Below are 20,814 nucleotides of genomic sequence, written 5' to 3'. Positions count from 1 at the left end.
ATTATTTAAGTAAAAATATATTTCTCGTATAGGCCTATTTATTATTATTATTATTATATTATATATTATATTATTTATATATATTTATATATATAGCCTAGCTTTATGATGTTTTTCTCCACTCGCAGGTGCGTGATGTGATATGATATGACCATGTGAATCCTCATGTTCTGTTGTTTGCTGCTTTTTGCGCATGTATAATTAATCCCAGGGAAACAAATGTTAGTATTTTTAACTGTTCACAGACACTTATCCTTTCTAATTTAATTCAATTCTAATTTAAAATAATCTTGTCGGTTAACGGTTAATAATCGGTTAACGATCGTCGGTTAGGAAAAATAACCAAAATGAACATCCCCATCCTAAAATTTACATACCAACATGCTAAACTGCATTAAAAGAGCACAAAAAATCCAGGCGATCTATTATTTTTTTTTTACCTTTTACATGGGAAACACTGATTAAGCAGCAAACCTCAGTGGGCGGCTGCCGCCCTGTTTTCCAGAGCTGTTGGGAATGTAGAGTCATGGTGAGGAGGCCGTTAGAGAAAACAGTCAGACGCAGTCAAAGGCCTGTTTGTCACCATGCGTCCAGCAATGCAGCATGCTTCATGCAGATGAGAAACCACCTCGCTTCCGCACCACACAGCAGCTCTTTTGTTCTCTCCAGCACCGAGAGCCTGAGGAGGACACGTGTGAACAAGGATTCGAAGATGATTTAGTAGGAAAACTGCTCCATCTAGACTGCTTTTCATTTCAAACCGTCTCCCTTAGCCCGGACTGGAGATCTATTTTAGGCCAGTGGTTCTCAACTGATACGTTGTGACCAGAAATGGCAGGTTGGTTCTGTATGGGTTATGAAAATAAAATAAAATAAAAAAACATTTCAATTCCCACTGTTAAATCTAGGTCCTGAAGCAAAACCAGTTTAAAACCACTGATCTAAGCCCAGGCAAAAACTACTGACTAAGTGACCTCAGAATCAACCCTTTCTGTGGGAGAAAAAAAACAAAGTGAAGCTTCAAATCAAAGAGTTAATATAGAACTGCTGACCGAATAGAAAACATCCACAGATACACATACGCAGAGATTCAGCATGCATCAAAACTATGTAAACTCCTACTGTTTGTGTGAAACGAGGGAAAGGCAACCAAAGAAAAATAAACTCTAGCTATTAGCATTTCAAAGTCGCCACAGTAAAGTTAATTTCAAATTAAGCGTGCAGGCGCCTCATGGGGCAGTGTGTGTGTCATGGTCCTGAGGGACGCACACGTGGGGAGAGTTAAAGGATTGTCAAAATTGAAATTTCTACCACAACAAATCTACTTCAGTGGTTACTCATGATTTTTGTGACTTACAAAAGACTGACCTCACAGAGACTCACTCTGTACCAAAATGCACCTATTCTTTTTTTTTTTTTTTTTTAGAATGTTTCTTTTATTTTCTATTCTTTTATTTCCTTAAACCAACATGAAACAGAGTTCTGGAAACATTTTCAGTTCTGAACAAAGACATTTATTGTATTGTGATGTCACACGCCTGTCTTCAGTGGTCCTCAACCAGGGGGCTGGGACCCACTTGGGGGCCTACGCAAATTTCCACTGGCAGTGAAATTTTCCCGGCAGTGTTAATAACCAACGCTACAACACAAGCAGGCGTGTTTGAATGAAGAAGAATGAGGCTGAATGATTGCACAGCATCATAATGTACAGTAATACTGTAATAGAAGTGAAATGAAAAAGCTACTTGCATTTAAGTAGTTCAGAGTGGCCATAGACCACAGTGAATCATATATTACAGAGCTCTGATCTCAAAAACAGGTTTGTCAAACTGTAATATCTTCACCTGATGAAAAAAGGTTAAGACTCATGTAGAACAGTGACTCCTACTGGTCCTCAAAGCAGCTGCAGTTGGAGAGAGAGCAAAAAAGAGAAAGTGAGCAAGCGAGAGGTCCTTTGATAACATATAGCTCACAACTCTAATAGGAATTCAACCTGAAATGACTCATGAGCAGAAATGTAACCACATACAATAGCCATCAAAAGAACATCCTGCATTAATTACTTCCTCTCACAGCCAAGTGGTTCTTGATCTCCACTCTCTCTTTCACTTATTCTTTAATATCTGGATCCAGGCTAAGCCTAAAGTTGGTCTAAATGAACCTGATGTGGATGTAGCTGGAAAATATTGCCAGCACCTTTTCAGAGAGACGCAAAAAGTTATCACAAAAGGGGACTATTCACAGGAATAGTTCTGGACTGAGTAATAACTACCGAGCAAAGCCAACTCAGACATCCAACACTGTGTGTGCGTGTGTGTGTGTGTGTGTGTGTGTGTGAGACTAGTGGAAAGTTTGCTGATGTGGTGAAGCCTCAAAATGAGACCTTAGATAAACGGCAAAAGTTAACAGGCTTTTCAAAATCCAAAATATTGCCAAACAGGTACTTTTGCATTTCGTTTCGAAACTAAATCATCCGCGATCGTCTTGTCTGTCTCACCCCACTCTTCTTGTCAGTCAGCTCGACTCACTCTCCTCACTGGTTAAATGAAATCTGATCTGTGATGCAACTGTCGTTCAACTGCATTGAGCAGCCACGTTCAGTTTTTAATTGTAGTGTCTGTTCTTTTACTGAACTAAATTATTTTTATTACTATAAAAAATACGACGGTGGGGGACAATGACACGGTGGGCAAGTGACGTAACCGGTGTTGCGGCTTAACACCGGTATCACCATCAGCACCGTCTATCGCGGCAAGCCTAAAGAGAAGCAGCTGAAAATGTGACACACAGAGGCCTGAAAGCACAGATGTGGTCAGATACTGTGATCGCTTGACAAACCATGACATTAACCGCTGCATCAATGAGCAGCACTAACCTCCAGATCACCCTTTCTTGCTCTCTTTTGTTTCTCAGTCTCCTCTGTAACTTCTCACACAAGAAAAAAGAAACAACAAAAAAGGCTGGAAACTTCTAGATCATCCCATCGCTGACATTCGCAGGGCTCTCTGAGGAGAATGCATGTGCCAAACACAGTAAAATTAAGAGCGCTCCTAGCATTCCACTCCTCTCAGGAACTCACTCCTTCAGCCCCTCTAGAAAAATTGCATGGTCATACTTAATGAAGAAGCAAATGATGGTCTGCAATAAACAAATTTTCCAAAAACAAAGGTGATGCATGCAATTTTCCGAAGTTAAAATACTTCCTATCCTATCGCAGTTTAATATGCACAGACAGCTTTAACTAAACTATTCATAGGTTGAATCTCACACTGTGGTGCTATCAAAACATTGCTCTATAAGAATCCAGACCCTACTGGTGTGAGTTTGAGGAAGGACAATGGTGACCAATGGCAGACACAGAGAAGTTCAGAATACCTGTTTGAAAGTGAAAACAATGGATCAATGGAAAAACACATCTGTGGTGGCATTGCCACAAAATTCTGTTACAATGCTGCTTGCACGCTTTGCGACACTTTAAAAGTGAAATGTCTAGTGAGAGGTGCTAAAACCCTGTTCAGTTCATTTGAAACAAATGGACATGAATCTGGCAAAGTTTTATTACATTGGTTGTTGTACAAATAAAAGCAGTAGGGAAATAAAATGTTCTGTTTACGTTTGAAAATAACGTACGGCCTACACTAAACCTAGCATTAACAAATACAAACATGAGTAAACCTTTAGTATACTTCTACGATGTGCTGAGCTCTTTTATTGTGACTCGTACAATGCTGTACCAGGTGAGAAACCGAGCAAGTTTATTATGTTAGAAATGCCATACATATGGAGCTGGTTATGCGATACAAATGTTCAAATTTGAGTTTACAAATCATGCACAATAGTCAAAGTGTTTTAAAGTGCCCCTATTATGGGTTATGAAAGGTTCATATTTTGGTTTTAGGAGTCCCCAACAACAGGTTGACATGCATGCAAGGTCAAAAAACACTTTCATTTTCTTATAATATGCATTTATTTTTACCTTATTTGCTCAACAACTCCCAAACGATTCACTCAACAATTCATTTTTCCAAACCCCTCCTTTGTGTGACGTTAAACTGCGGTTATTGGTCCGATTGGTCGATTTCATTTCCATTTCATCTTGCCTGTAATGCCTGATAAAGCAGCTTTGTGAGCGCAGTGCTGCTTTGTGTACAGCGTTACCGGGGAAACAGATATTTTTACCGCTCCAAAAGCGGCATCTAGTGGCAAAGAATTAATTTGCATTTTCATTCAGACCAACTAGAAAATCAAGTTTTCCCAGGTGTGCGTGTGCAACAAGTGGGCGGGCAATATGCTAATGTTTCATGTTGACGTCAACATGAAACGGCTTGGGATTCGTTTTAAAAACGACTCGTTTAAATGAATCAAAGTTTATCCTTTGAGAGACAATAACTTTATACACGGTGCACTTTCAGATTTAAATCTTGGCAGGATGTTTTCATTCACTTAGAGCTGTGTTACACACTGCATGAAAGGTAATTTTCAAAAATCCATAATAGGGGCACTTTAAGGTAATAACATAGTATTGTGCAACAAACCACACAAAAATAAGCTTTTATTAATTGATAATCTGCTCATAATATGTGTGAAAAGGAAGAAAATAAATAAAAGTTGTAGACCTTTTGCTGCCTCTAGTGTTAATTTCAGCTCAAAACTGGTATGTTTTTAAGAGTAGGAAAAGGCACACATTTCCAGTAATCCTAGGTTATTTTTGCTATTTTGTCGGTATGGAAAAAACGATTATCGATATCGACTCGATTATGTCAATTTTGAATCTCAGTTATACAGTATCTGTCCAAGGATTTAGGATTTGTATGTCCTAAATCAGAGCACATAGAAAATAGTATATCACAGTCTTCAGGGTTAATATTGTCCACAACCCTCAGCGTATGCAAGAGTTTTGGCTTGTGACGATTCTTTGATATGGCATCAAGACACAATTTTATGGTACTATATTTCCTGACAGCCGTGTACTGGCTTAGTACATACTTCATCTTCATCATACATCATTTGTGAGGTATAAACTTCCCATAAGTAAACAAGTTTCTGTCCAAGGCAAAAAAAAGAAAATGACCACAAAACTCAATTAGGATCTTACTCATCCTCAAATTATGGCCTTGTCTTTGGATTACAATCTCATTTAAAAGACCTTAAAGGTTCACAGTTTTCTGCCACAGTAAGCAGGTCTCTACTAAGATGTGTCAGCAGATTTATGGATAGAGGTCAGTTCCACAGAAGAAAGAAAGTCATACAGATTTGGAATGACATGTGGATGAGTAAATGATGACAGAATATTCGATTTTGGGTGAACAATCCCTTTATAGCTTTAAACCCTTCACACTATTAGCATGCCATTTTAAGTGCTTTGGTCTTATAAAACACAGGATATGCCCAGACTACTTCCTGAAGTTAGGGTGGAGGTCACTCTTAAGTATAAAAGGAGGTAAATGTGTCTGAACAATGTCTGAATCATTAAAGCACCTCTTAAGAAGCAGGAAGGTCTTTTTGCGTCACTTTAACAGCTTTCTCAATTCATCTCAGCCTCTGCGCCAAACAGAGCAGCATGACAGTGATGACCTACCTTCTCTCTTCCTGTACCCAGCTCCTTGGAAACAATCGTCATAGTTTCAACACGCCCGTGAGCAAACTTAAAAGCCTCCTACAAATGCCAGGAGCAGTTCTGCACCGTTTACCATGCTGAGTCTAAAGGAAAAAGAGCAAGGTCAACCAGTCACAGCTGATGGCTCAAGGAAGGAAGCTCGTGTGAATGTGCGCATGAGTGTGTGTTTGTATAAGAATATTAACTTTTCTGTAATGTTTCCTCCAGGAAATATGGGTGTTTCTTCAACTACAGGCAAGTTTATGTCCAAAATGTTTATTTTTGTTAAAACTAAAAAAATATTACTTGTTTACCAAGTAGACAAGACTGTCAATGAAGACCATGTTTGAAAGAAAACATGATAGATATATGTAATATTAAACATAAGAGAATTTTTTTCGGACAAAAATCAATGTTAATATTAGTATTTTTTGCCTATGTTTGTATTTGCATCATTTTCAATATAGTTGTAATTTTGTCACATTATCTAAAAAGTGTGTATTTTTTAAAGTAGGTTTAATTTATTTTATTTTATTATTTAGCTAACAAAATGTTTAAAAAAAAAATGCCATTTCCACAACATGCGCAATACATAATTTCATTACGCAATTTGTTGGAAAAGTTAATGACATTTTAGAAAAAGGCCAAAAAATGAAGAGTTGGGCATTTTTAGTGTACAAAAACTATTGAGAGTGTGGAAAAAAAGTCCAAATCCACACACATATGAAATGAACAGACATTAAAATGCTCAGTGATTCTCCTGGTAATAAAAGTGCAAGATCCAGACAGCCTAAATCTACACCATAAACAATAATTCTTAATGCCACAACATCTCTCGCAATATGCAAATCCAATTTCCAAATGCTTGCTGATGGTCCTGTATCAGCAGAACAAATGTAAGAGGTCTGTCCGGCTGGCTGGGGTCTAATCAGAGGTCACACCTCATTTAAGAGAAAACTGGCATGACAAGACTCGGTCCCTGCGGGGATATAAATTTCCATTAGCCTCAAGGTTGAGGGAGAAGGAAAAATTCACACACAATGACTTCAGTGAAGGTCTTCCAACCAAATTCTCAATGACTAGTCAAAAAGGCATGCTATCTCTGACTAATACATGAAAACTCTCTGAAAAACACAAATGCTATAAAAAGAGAGAGAGAAAAAAGATACATCCAATAAACTCACTTTAAGTTATAGAATAAACTGACCTCACAGTGCACTATTCCCACGGCAGAATATTCACTACAAATCAAACTGTTTCTATTAGACACACTTTTAAGAAAGATGATCCACTTTAAGATGGAAAAAGTTTTTGGAAAATTAATCATTGCACAAAATCTAAATGGTTAACGATGAAACTTTCAATGGCAAAAAGCTTTTGTGACAGAACTCTTTCCTTTTGGGGTGATCTGAATCTGAAGGAATTTTCCCACAAACATTCACAGGGGGAATTCATACAACAGGATGGCAGAAACAGACGAACAGTCACCTGGTAAGTGTGTCATTCTGTTCAGTTCATTGTGAAAGCTCAACTCCCTCTCATCCCTACGGGTCACAACCAAGTCATCCAGCAGTCACCATTAAAGCAATAAATGCTCTTCATGAGTAACACAGACATAAACCACAAACTAGTGAGTAAGCACTTTTCATCATCTGTTAAAGGTCACATAAGAAACAATAAAGCCTTTTTCCCAAACTCATGAAGAGTGTGACCTGGACTAACAATTGTAATATCAGATGTATTAGTATATACTAAATCAAGACAACACACAGCCATAGACAACTGATGGAATGAAATTAAACTATATATTTGAAATAAATATCTTTAAGTTATCAGCATCTTTTCTATCCCTTTTAAATACTTTTGTGCATCTTTGATGAAGATACGTATTCAAGGTAAATTACAGAAGTTATAAATGTCAAATTCTGTGATTAAAAAAAAAAAAAAATGAATCTCATGCATCAATGCATTATGTTATACAATTCACATCACACGTCCTGAACAGCAACACATGCTTTAAATTATTAGTACTGGCGTATTTTTTCTAGTTTAAAGTAAAAAAAGCCCTACTCAGGTCAGTTCATTTTCACTCTTTTTTGCCCCTCATCTAGACACTTTACAGAGACTTCGTTCTGCCTGGCACTTAGTGCTTTATCTCTATCTTCTCTGCTTCTCCTTATCTGGGCTTTGTTAGCAGGGCTCTGCTCGCTGCATCCACACTGGGGCTTGTGCAGGAACAGTAATTAAACCCAAATGTGCCGCAGGCTTCCTGGATCACATCCTGAAAAGGTTTTCCATCTCTTTTAGAGATTCTGTCTTATTTCATTCTCAAGAAAAGTAAAAATCCTTTAGGACCAAAGAAGGACAACAACACTCACAAAAACAGAAAACAGAGAAAAACATTGTGTCTAAAGCATGCACTTGCTTTTCAATGCAGTGAATCAAGTTCTTCAATTCTAGGCAAACACATTAGATGACAAACCATTCATGTTCTCTACACTGTTTGCCACGCTGTCTTCTGTATACAGTGTAAAAGCTGAAATTTAAACGGTGTCTATTTTTATGCAGCATATTATATGAACTCCAGATCTGGACAGACACACCCACCAGCTGAACTCATGTGTCGCAAACCAACAAGCCCCTTAAGCTAGGCTGTAAGGCCTTGTTCTCACAATCTCACTCGTAACACTTGTGCCAGAGGGGAGAGAAAAGTCATCAGAGACTTTCATATGCAAATGTGGAATCTGATGGGGGACACCTTGAAACAATAACACCAATAAGAAACAGATGCTTAGCAATGGAAGCGCTTGATAACAAATAGAAAACATAAGCACCAGAAATAGCAAGTCTTTGCATTGGGTGAAGGTATAGTTCACCCAAAAATGAAATATGTCATCATTTACTCACCCACATGTCGTCCCAAATCTTTTGACTTTCATTTGTCTTCGAAAAACTACCAAGAGATTTGTTCCTTCATTTAAAGGCAATGCAACCAAAACATTGATGCATTAAAACTAAAAGGTCAATCATGCTTGTTTGATGCATGAACCAGTGAGTTTTAAGGATGAGCTTCCAATGATGACTGTTTAGCCTATATGTGAATAAATAAGTCTAAATTAAATCTATCCATCATGTAAAGTGATTAAGAGAAGACTTGGATTAAGCCACAGTTTCAAAGATGAATAAAAGTCTTTTGAGTCTGGAATGGCATGAAGGTGAGTAAATGATGACAGATTTCTTTTTGGGTGAACTTTCCTTATAATCTTGGGAGTAATGTACTGTAGAAAGCTAATGAGAGAGAGAGCTAGAGAGCAGAAGGCTGAGAAAATCTATTGTGTCCATGTCCAAGATTTGCATAAATGTTTCTTTATTTGGTGCTTTAAAGCTTCACTGTTCTTCTCAGATTGGCTCAATGCACAGTTTTTAGTCATGACTTTGGAATACGGTTTCTGAGCCAGTGTTACACTCAGAACTAATACGGTCACAAAAAAACAGGCCTTTTCAGTACGAGTGCAAGAATAGCCATTGCTTGGGCTTAGGGGTGTGCGATATATATCGTCTGCGATAATATCGTAATTGTTGTTTTGATTAATTTCTATCACTGCTGTGAACTGACCACACAGAATATGAAGAATATCAAAAAATTCAGGAGTCAGCTGTTAGCACAATTAGAGATAAGATATCAGCACAATAACACACTCTATAGCAAAATATCGTCTAATTATCGTTATCGATAAAATCCCAGAAAATATCGAGATATAATTTTTTGTCAATATCGCACACCCCTACTTGGGCTACATTCAACCTTAAAACAGCAACTTCAAAAATTTGGATCTCATAAACAGCCTGACACCCTGTCTATCTGAGTGGGGAGAGAGTAGATGGGGTTATATGGAAACTTTTCATATTTGTATTACTGCCTAAGAGGAATCCTGATAATCTCAGTGTTGATCCAGTGCTAAAACAATGCATCAGATCTGTTGACCTCACTCAATGATACAGCTCCAACATTCTTTCCTATGAGGAGGTTCTGTTTTTCTCATTACCTTATGCTGGATTCTGTGTGATTTGATCACTACTCAGCCTGGAGTGTGCTTAGGAAGATGATGTTCTCATGGGCCCCTGCTTTTCAAAACACAAAGCTTCAGCGAACCTCGATTTCAAAAGAAATGACTGTGTATAAAGTGGGGTTCAAAGGTCTTCGTTGACAATGGAAAAATCTGTCATTTTAAATCTAGCTTGAACCTGGAAATAGACATGTACGATATGTATTGTCTACAATAATATCATAATTGTTGTTTTGATGACACCAACTATTTTTGGTGGTATTCTAATATGCTAAATCAGACAGTGAAAGCATAAACTAATAATCATCATTCATCACTTATGAAAAAACTTTTTAATAGTTTATGCTTTCACTGTCTGATTTAGCATATTAGAATGCCACCAAAAATAGTTCCAAACAGAGCCAGAACAGAACCATTATGCATCTCTGAGCAAAACAAAAACAAAAGACTGTTTGAGTGAATGATTCAATGACTGACTCGATAAGACAGGCACTTGCCGCCAGCCCCTGCTTTTCAAAACACAAAGCTTCAGCGAACCTCGATTTCAAAAGAAATGACTGTGTATAAAGTGGGGTTCAAAGGTCTTCGTTGACAATGGAAAAATCTGTCTGAAAGTGTATTTCAAAATAATCATATATCATTTATATATTATTTCAGTATTCAAAATGTTTTTTTTTTTTTTTTACTTTAAAAATAACATTAAAAACTTGTATCAAACAGTCTGTGTTAAGGTTATTTTATAAGGTTAGAAAAAAAAATGACTAGCCTATACAAAGTTAATGCCCCTAAAGTAAGAAGAAAATCAACCTAATATGACCCCTCAATGAAAATATTCATTTGTTTGTTTGTTTGTGTATAATGCCATGCCAGCTTCTATGGCTATTTTCATGGAGAAAGATTTATAACAGAATTATATTAGGTTTTTTACATTTATTTTCGCTAAAAACTCTAAAACTGTATCTGGCTTAACTCTGTTAAAAACCTCTTCAAAAGAGTTAACGGAATAAAAAAAAAGTTCTCACAGGATAAAAACCAGCACAATCTAATAAAACATGCTTCAGAGAAGGGTTTTTGAAAATATTAATTTCTGTCACAACTTTGAACTGACCACAGCACAGAAGAATATGAAAAGCTGTCGAGGCCTAAACCAGCCAGGATATCAGTACAAAAACACGCTTGGCTAAATGCTGTCTAATTATCGTTATCAATAAAATCCCCCAAAAATGTCAATATCACACACCCCTATCTGGAAATAAAGAGATTTTATGATTTTTGAAAATTGTCAATTAAAATTTTGATGCAAAATTAAAAAGAAACTTCTAAAACTCTGCTTAAAATTCTGCTCTAAATTAAACAAAATCATGTGAACTCCTTTGTTTTGTGTTGTGTGTTTGTACACACAGATGATCTATAGATAGTGCTAAAAATTCCCTTTTTTACTCAAATTGCTATGCTGATAACATAATTTGCAATCAAAAACTGTATTTAACTAGAAACATTGGTGAAAATTTTCTCAGGTTTATAAACCCTACTGAATATAAAACATCAGCAGACACTCCAAGCGCACGTCACAGTGTAAATATCAGATCCAGATCATGCAGGCATCTAGCCAGACAGCAATTTAGCAATGAAAGAGCACATGTGACTTACTCTCTAGAGGCCTTGGGGGGGCTTCATGTACTGATGGAGGGGTTTTGTATTCATTGAAGGTAGGAGTGATGCTGGCTGCGGAGGTGAAGCTGTTCTCTGACTCCCTTGCAGGAGACGGTGTGTCCAGCTGTCTGTTAATGTGCATCTCAGCCCGTCTAGTCGGAGCTGAGATGTCAAGAGGGCTGGGAGGCTCTGCTTGCCTCTGGGACAGCTCAGGGATCCGGGACGAGGATATTGGTCGGTCGGCTCTCCTAGGGGGTGTTGGAGGTTCCTGGGGTCTGCTGTGGTTACCCTCAGCCCTTCTGTGAAGAGACCCGTCTGTGGCTTTACTCTGGAGCGAGACCTCAGGTCTCTTTAAGCCGAAGCGGGCGATACCGGGACTGGGTGAGCTGTCCACCTGCTTGGAGGAGATGTCGATGGAGATCTCTGTCCTGCGCGACACAGTCTCTGGGACGCGGCCCCCCAATAACTCCACGCGCCTCAGGCTGGACTTTGGAGAGCACTGGTTGGAGGAAGAATCTGAAGCATGCCTGGAGGTGGACTCGGAGTTGAGCGATCTCATGTCGTGGAAACGGCTGCTCGTAGAAGAGGTGGAGGAGCGCAGAGGATTGGTTGTTCTACGGGAAAGAGGGGATGGGTTTGTGGATGTATCCTCCTCCACTTCAAATGACCTCTTAAGTGCTGTAAACAAATATAAATAAAAACACGTGCATAAAAATCAGGCAACTTTCAAAGCTTTAAACAGGCAAACTTCTAGAAATGGATACCTACATACATTAATTAATACTTAAACATAACTACAAAGACTTAGTTTCGTTAGAATTTGCTAACTAAACCTAAAACAAACCAATTTTATAACAAAATGATTTCCAAAATTAGGCCACCTAAGCATGCAAGAACAATAGGAGTTAAATAATTAAACAAATATAAGCCGTTATACATATAAAATAAGACAGACTGATAGAATCAACAAAAGATGAACGGAATTTGTTTCAGTTTGAAGATGTTTAACCTTTTCTACCGGATTAAAAATGTTAATAACGTTCGCATGGTCGCTCCGTAACGTGTAAAGACGCTACTAAAGTGTCTTTCGCGCCGGTGTGGATATAAAAACATAAACAGTAACGTTAGTTGTCTGTTTGAAATAAGAACAGTGTTTGGTTTTATATATTTTTTAAATACCTGATTTCACGCGCTTCAAATGTTTAGTAAACATAGCCGCAGCTTGAGAGCTCTCACGCTTGAACACCGCCATCACCTGACTCGAGCGCAATGGGATTTAGACGTGTCCGGTTCGTTCATTTGAGTCGAATCTTTTTAATGAATCGGCTGAATTGGTTCACAAGCGATTGTTTCATTATAGGTTGTTTGCGCATGACGTCACTGATGACGTGCTAAATGCAGCTGGAGGGCAGGAAGTGATTTTTCTCCGTAGGGATCACTAGCAGAAACTCAAAATGGCTGTGTTTTGCGTTGTTCATAAGTGGGGAAAAGTCAAGAAATTGATTGAAAAACGCAGGAAAAAGTGGCTTGTAAACCTGCGTCTGCGGTCAGGAGGAGCGGAGCTCGTTGGATAATGGTTATTATGGGATATAATAATATATTAAGATATTAATAAATATATAAATAGATACAGGGTGACACTGTCAGAATTCACTGAATGCTAAACGCCACACACGTAGACACGATGTAAATAAGATATTATTTGCAGTTCAGAGAGCTTCACTGATTATAAAGGAACATCGTGAGGTTGCGATACATTGAAGTGAGTGACAGCTTTTCAGTGATTATATGGAAGCGCTATTTGTTCACTTTCTAGGCTATAATCAATTCAGAATTTGAATAAAAGTTTTGTTTTACGTGCTAATAACAGGATCAACAGCCACAAACCCTGTACATGCTGTGCAAAGTTTCAGGAGTGACTGAAAAAGAACGGATGAGATGGAAGAAAGTCCGTAATGCTTCTTGGCTCCGTGTGGTTTCTCGGTTTGGCCTATTTGAGCATCCATAAACAACGCAAAACACAGGCATTTTGCGTTTCTGCTAGTGATTCCTACCGAGAGAAAAATCACTTCCTGCCCTCCAGCTGCATTTCGCACGTCATCAGAATCACGTGATTGCAAACAACCTATTGAATCGGTCCGAACGGGAGCAAAAACTTCACCGATTCATTAACCCGGAACTGTCTCTTTTGAACATGACTGACTGCAGTGATGGTGCTTTAATTCGTGTGCTGGCTCATCAAACCGAGAACGGCCTCTTTCTAACGTGTTGAACTGAACAAAGAACGAGCTGAAAGAGATTTGGACTGAACTGGAACTATTTGACTGATTGAAGTAAGTTGCTTTAAACGAACAGCAGAAATATTTTGCAAAATGTAAACATTTAGGTAACTTATGACAGCGCAACACGCATACGAAACAGGTTTGTTTTTAATAAATATCATTTTATTAAATGTCAGAATCATAGAAGGCTAAATGGAAATTGTTAGGTAGCCTAACAGATAAATCACCCTTATCTATCTATCTATCTATCTATCTATCTAGCTATCTAGCTATCTATCTAGCCACTACTTATAATGCATCAGGTGCATTTTTGTAACTTTTAGCATTTTTGTCCTGAGCCCTGGTTCATTTGTGACCCTAGTACAGTGAGAGATAGATTGCTGGCACTGCATCAAGACAAAAAAAGTTTTCACCCATAGCTAGGAGTGCAAACATTGATGAAGTTCTGAAACTAGAGCTGGACAGCCTTAAGATTCGATTTTTCAATTAGCCTATCTGCAAAGTGGCGCTTGACATAAAGAGACACACAATGGCATGCTTGGTCGCTCAGGACATTTGTCTATACTAATCCCCAGGAAATTTCTAGACACTTGAGTCATGCACAGACACAGCAGTCATATTAATGGCCAACAGCAGCGCTACGCCTTTAAGTTCTGAGCAGGTGGTTGCTATTCCATCCAGTTGGTCTGTCCAAACATTAAACCACATATCCCTCTCTCTCTTTTGTAGAACGGCATGGCCCCTTGGCACTGCTGTGTGTTAACAGCATCCCATCATTTTTTAAGCTATAGTGCTGGCAAAATATTGGACGTGTGTAAGTTAAGTATTTTCCAAGTGGCTTGGAAGCTCAGAGACTATTTCATGACTGAAACAGCAGTTTGGCCAAGTAAGATTTGGCATAGGTGCCCATGGCACATTAGCAAAATAAACAGTATAATCTACTTACTGGAACCTTTTGTTGGCATCTCTCTGAAACTACTCTGAAATCATATTTTAGCTAATTTTCTTTCTGTGGAGCCAATAAATGCTGGATGGATGCAAAGGGCCTTTGCAAATCTTGCCTTTTTGTCATACAAACTTCAAGGCATCCAGTTCACAGCTGGATCTTAGTTCAGTGTGGGAGAGGATCAGTGTTTGAAGTTCTATTGGCAGCCTTATTCATAAGAAATAAACGATTGCTGCGATCAGACATGCACCCAGCTGTGGGACAAAACAGGAAAATTAAGAGTCTATAGGCTAAAGGTGGCTATTTCTATTCTTAAGCCAATGAAAACTTTTCATGTTCATGAAATAAAACAATATATAAATGAAATACTTAAAATTAAGCTTGAAAAAGAGAAATTAAAATGATAAATGTTGCCTTGACAATTAACTGAAATACTAAAAATACTAAAATAAATGAATACTAAATAGAAATATTTAAAATAAAATGACAAAAATACTAAAACGTTAGCTATAATTAAAATGAAAAATAAAATATGAATAAATACTACAACAGTATGTAAAAACACACACAAAAAAACACTAAAATAGGGGATAACACTAAAAAAGGGATAGTTCACCCAAAAATATAACACACACACAAAAATATAATTTGAAAAAATATCTCTGTGTTTGGAAGGTTTGTTGTTATTATTATTATTATTCTGTACAATGACGGGGACCAATATTGTTTTGGGCCCTGCTGGATTTCATTTATGGACAGATGCTTCAAAATATCTGTTACTGAACTATTCATTTAAGAGCAGGTGGTAATTCAGATCTTTAAGTAGGGCAGGTCCAGTGTTTCTCAAGACGTCCACTGTCTCATATAGGCTAGGTGTCCATTATGTACCTCTACGTTTTACGTCATGCTATTCAGTGACATGCTTATCGTAACACAGCACACATGGATCCATTTTCTTCCAACACACAGGAAAACTGACCTCCGTTCAGCAGGAAAGGATGGAAGCCGATGGTCCTGTTTTACAGTACCCTTGCATTTGGATAAGGAAAAGAGGCCTGCCAGGCATTTGTTTCATTTTTGAGTGGTTGAGTGATGGTTTTTTTGCCTTACACCAGGTGTTATGATTGGACATGTGATACTCTCAATTCAGGCTTAGAACATACATTTATTTTGAACTGCTTTGCTTTTTCTCATGAGCCAGAGGAGAGAATCACCATTTTTCTCATGAGTCATCTTCAGAGGGGGCCACTTTCGTTTAAGCTGCGCCCTGATGATATAATTTCCTGTCATTTCAAAGTGTGGCTGGATTCAAATGGAATCCTGCATGGACTGAATAACTGCGCATTATGCATTCTGTGATTATACCAGACATAATCAACAAAACACACACAAAATCCCTTGGGCAGGATTATGGCTCAACGGAAACTGATTGTGAATATGTGTTAAACAGGAAGAAACATTGTCTGTCTTGTTGCTTCAGTCCAGGCAATAATATACTTGGCACTGAATGCTATATAGAGGCATACACAGATGAATCATAATAGTTTGATGTACAACAGGATAAATCTCTCTCAGCATTTGTCCTCAAACAACCTTTTCATTCACAGACAGGAAGTCAATAATTACAAGCATATTTTACTGTGTAGTCCAATTGCTCTGTGCTTTTGGACTCTATAAAGTACAGTATAAAAACCATACAGTGCACTACAGCCAAAACAAGCACATGACCTCTTACATAAGAATCTTCATCTCAGTATGGTGCATGTGTATTTCTGACAGGGTGAGCTGGCTAGACACATTTGATGAGAGCTTCAATGGTGTCTGAGTTCAAACCTCTGTCTATCCGTGGTTTCAAAAACAATATAGAGCATCTAGATCACAAAATGAACTGAAATGAAATAAATTTAAGAAAAGGCCTATATAAATGAACTACATTTGACTGACACGGAAGAGAAGAAATTGTTGAATAAAGTCATTATTTTTGTTTTCTTTGCACACAAGAAGTTTTCTCGTAGCATCATAAAATTAAGGTTGAACCATTGATGTCACATGGACTATTTAACGATGTCCTTACAACCTTTCTGGGCCTTGAACATGGTAGTTGTGTTGCTGTCTATGGAGGGTCAGAAAGCTCTCAGATTTAATCAAAAATATCTTAATTTGTGTTCCGATGATGAACGAATGTCTTATGGGTTTGGAACAACATGAGGGTGAGTAATTAATGACAGAATTCTCATTTTTGGGTGAACTATCCCTTTAAGTAGCATTGTGTACTTATTATGCACCATTCTGTGCCATTTTGTAGTATGAATAGTGTGAGTGATGTGCTCACCCTGAAAATTCAAACTAGAAGTGCGCTTCAAATACCCAGATGATGCATTTATCCAAAAAAAAAAAAAATGAAGGGGATGGGCTGTCAGACTCAGATGCTGGATGACAAAATAACTCAAAAATCAAGTGTATTGATAGTAGAGTACATATTTTATGTATAGTACGTCATTTGGGACACAACTTGCGTGTTCTAAGTGATGTTTACCTCATTGCTATGCAGTTGGTAGGAAGACACTGCATATGAAATTGCATGCTGTTTGAGTAAGTGACGTTTGAATTTGAACTTACTTCACAAACGTCAAAAAGTTTATTATGAATATGGATAGTATGAATGAAATTTGGATGTACTACATCCACCATGTTGATATGGTCATATGACCTACAGCATCAGATGTGTTGCCTCACTGCCATTTATAAATTCTCCCTCATGTGTTCATCAAATGTGTATATAAAAATGTCACCGGAAGTAGCAAGTCATACTGTTTTCAGATACTATGAATACAGACATTCACATGCACATACAGTTTTTCGCACACTAGCCTATAAAAGTGTTCGATTTCGGATGCATTAGTTCTGTTCTGGGTTGTTGCAAGGTAGTTGTTTACTATAAGTCTCAGTCATTGTTAATCTAGTCCTCTCAATGTAAATCTATGGGATATATTGTCCATTTTAATATTTTGTTTGTGTCTAAATTGCGAAAGTGATGCTTCCCTGACCAAGCTCCACTAACTAAAATAAAAGTGGGTAGTTTGATAGCTATTTGGTCCAGAAATGATCATAACAGTTCAACTATAATCTCAGACAAGAGCAATCTGTCGTAATTATCACAGTCACATCTGCCCAGCCAGAAGAATCAGAGGTGTTTGAGGTATGTGCCGGCAAAAACAACAGGATACAAACAGAGAGTGTGATTCTGCTGTAATGATATGTTTGGCCTTGCTGATCTGCGAGAGTTTGGGAGCTCTGTGACGCAGCCTCAGGCTGTGGTGGGAAATGGGCCGCACGAAAACACATAAGAGCCCTCTCTCTCTCTCTCTCCCACAGTACACACAGCTGCAGCTTTGAGTAAACACGTACAAACTCACACAGATGCATTTGCTCTCACACAACCCTGTGCTCATGCACACACACAACACATGCACATCTATGGAAGCAAGAGCGTGTGTTTGTTACGTACTCATCGATTAGTGTCCAGAACTAAACTACAGGTAGAGGTTTACCTCAATACGCAGTGGAGGCAAGTCCAATGCTGTGTTAGCAGAGGCAATGCAGGTGAGAAACAAATGTGTGTGTATCTCTACTGTCAAATTCATCACGGCGCAAAACAGTCATGTCCCACTCGCTTACAGTTTCGGTTTGCCTCAGGGTAACGGCTGATTAGCTTCAGGGCAGTTTGCTTATAACACGATGCTCTGGGTTCACTTTGTTTTGACTTGTGTGTAATTTCAGGTTATGAGTAATAGTGCAAAACTATGGATACACAGCTACAGTGGGACATACAGTATTTGAGGTGCAACTAGTTGATTACCGAGTTGGAAAATACAGTTTAGGGGTTAGTTTCCCAAACGCATCGTTAGCTAACTATGGTCACAAGTTCCTTTGAACTCTATTGGTAAAGGAACTTGCGACCATAGTTGCTTTTGGAAAACGCACCCCAGGCTAGCAGCTGTATACTGGAATATGGTAGATGGTCTAAACTGGTCATAGCAGCAACAAATCCGCTACCAGCTGGTCATACCATCTTAACCCAAATATGAAAATCCTGACATTAATTACTCACCCTTACGTTGTTGTAAACCTGTTTGACCTGTTCTGTATGTTCTGTGAAACATAGAAAGGTGTTTTGATAAATGTTTCAGTGTTTTTACTGTCCATACAATGGAAGTAAATGGACATCAGAACTGTTTGGTTATCAACATTTCTCAAAATATCTTCTTTTAAGTTCCACAGAAAAAAGTAAGTCAGACAGGTTTGGAATGACATGAGGGTGAGTAAATTATGATACAATTTTCATTTTTAGGTGATTTTGTTTCTTTAAGACAGTAAAGCTTTTTTTTTTTAATAGAATGGTGACTGGTCAACCAGCTAATGACTAGTTTCGACTAGTAAAGCCAGATACCAAAACTGGATTTCCTGACTGGATAATCAACTAGTCTACAAGTTGACTAGTTAATTCAACCCCAAATATAGTAGGTGCTGGTAAGTGTGCAGATCTCTTTTCAAGGCCATTTCTAAGAAAGGCAAAAACTAATCAGGACTCGGATTAAGACTTGGGAAAATGGTATGAAAATTCATGTGACACAACTGTTATCAGTGACCTCTCTTTCTCATGCACCTCTCTTTTATTTCTATTTTTATGAACTTTTCCTGTCTCTATTAATACCTCCCCTACCAGACTGTCACCCCTCCCATACACACCCACACATCTACTTGAAATGATTGTGCAATGTTTTTGAGACGGTAAGTGCATCATAACCAGTCTTAACCAGTCTCAGAGTTAAACCAACACTCATAACAGTCACACATTCACATGTACTACAGCTTAGCAGGGGTTAACTGGTCTGGCTTATTATGATAAGCTTGAGGACATTCATAAAGTTTCATAAATGAGAACTTTTAATATCCTTTACGTTACAGATGGCCATAAACTCCATGATCATGTGACTGCTCAACATAACACATGCACATAGTACATATGTTTCCAGGGAGTATATCAGTATGTTCACACGTCAAAAGTACAGTTATGAATTTCACAAGTTATGAGCTTCATATATTAAGCCCATTTCCTTGTGCGGAGGCCAGCACTGAATAAATGGAAGTCAATTATTGCTCTGTTCCCAACCACAAGCCTTCTCTGAAAGTGTAAAACAGCATTAGGCTGTAAGTGATGTGTTCGGTCATTGGCAGGACAGTGCTAGTGTCTCATTGGTTTTCTTTGGGAGCCGTTAACCTGATGAGAAAACTAGCATTGCTAACGTAGCATATGCTGTGCACTGGTTTCCCACTAGGATTCTTAACTAGCAAGACATTTTTTTAGTCATCTAGCTTTATTAAAAAGAACATGCTGGTTGACAAGCATCACCAGCAAGGTTTTGAAATTATGCTAGTTCTTCAGTTAGACCTGCTGGTAAATTCATACTGGTCTAAACAGTTTTTTTTTTCAGCAATAATTAAAGGATTACCATATCTTCATGTGAAAGTTAGCCTAGAATTTGCTTGTTTATTTACTAGCCATTAACCAAAGCTAATGGACTTTGTGAATATACAGCTGTGTGATGCTTTTCCCACCCCGAGGTAACGTTGCACAGAACCACACTATAAAGTGCATACTTCTCTTTATAGTGTGGTCAGTCCTGCCTATAAGCTCTGCAAATAGCCACGCTTGATGATGACTTTAGAGACAACATTTAGCTTTACATGCAACAACATGAAAGTGGTTTGGTCACAGTATAATGAGAGTGCTTTTCCCCTCCTGCTGTCTGATTTGTTAGCAATGTAATGAGCCCAAGTCTGAAATAGTTGTCATGTGTCCATGAAATGACCAAAAAGGTGCCAATTTAGGTCATCCAGAGCACTCCAGCAGAACCCATTTAGAGACCCATAAATACTTGGCTGGTCTAGAACTGTTGTAGTCTGAAAACAAACACATAAACAAATGTGTTTCTATCTGTCTTGATTATCTAAGCACACACACTCCAGTATTTACTTATGAATGACACTGAATTTGTCTGTATTGGTTTAGTCTCAGCCTGAGACCGCCCACAGATGGTTCACTGACAGCTTGCTGCATACTACTCAAAAAACTGGGGAAAAAACCTCTTGATTTGGCAAGCTTAGTAGCAAGTGCACATATATCCACAAACAGAACTTCATATATAGTTGCTTTTTTAATGTTTTTTTATGTAAAATGAAAAAAAAAAAAAAAAGACTGCTGCACCT

The 20,814-nt window shown here is 38.1% G+C and overlaps 1 protein-coding gene across 4 annotated transcripts in view; it reads right to left on the bottom strand.

Annotated features, from left to right (window-relative positions):
• The window catches only part of LOC107689620 (neuronal-specific septin-3-like), a 96,376-nt gene that overhangs the window by 51,479 nt on the left and 24,083 nt on the right, over positions 1-20,814 (bottom strand). For 3 of the 4 annotated variants that reach the window (XM_016487687.1, XM_016487690.1, XM_016487689.1), the window contains one exon: positions 11,314-11,994. In XM_016487687.1, coding sequence (XP_016343173.1) covers positions 11,314-11,994 — 681 coding nt within the window. Of the gene's footprint in view, positions 1-11,313; positions 11,995-12,495; positions 12,627-20,814 lie in introns of those variants that run through there. The other variant, XM_016487688.1, reaches the window with a different exon arrangement.

This window comes from Sinocyclocheilus anshuiensis, unplaced genomic scaffold, assembly GCF_001515605.1.
Source record: "Sinocyclocheilus anshuiensis isolate Anshui unplaced genomic scaffold, SAMN03320099.WGS_v1.1 scaffold813, whole genome shotgun sequence".
Lineage (NCBI taxonomy): Eukaryota > Metazoa > Chordata > Actinopteri > Cypriniformes > Cyprinidae > Sinocyclocheilus > Sinocyclocheilus anshuiensis.
Note: the sequence above shows the minus strand (reverse complement) of the source record. Positions and strands in the feature narration are given on the sequence as shown.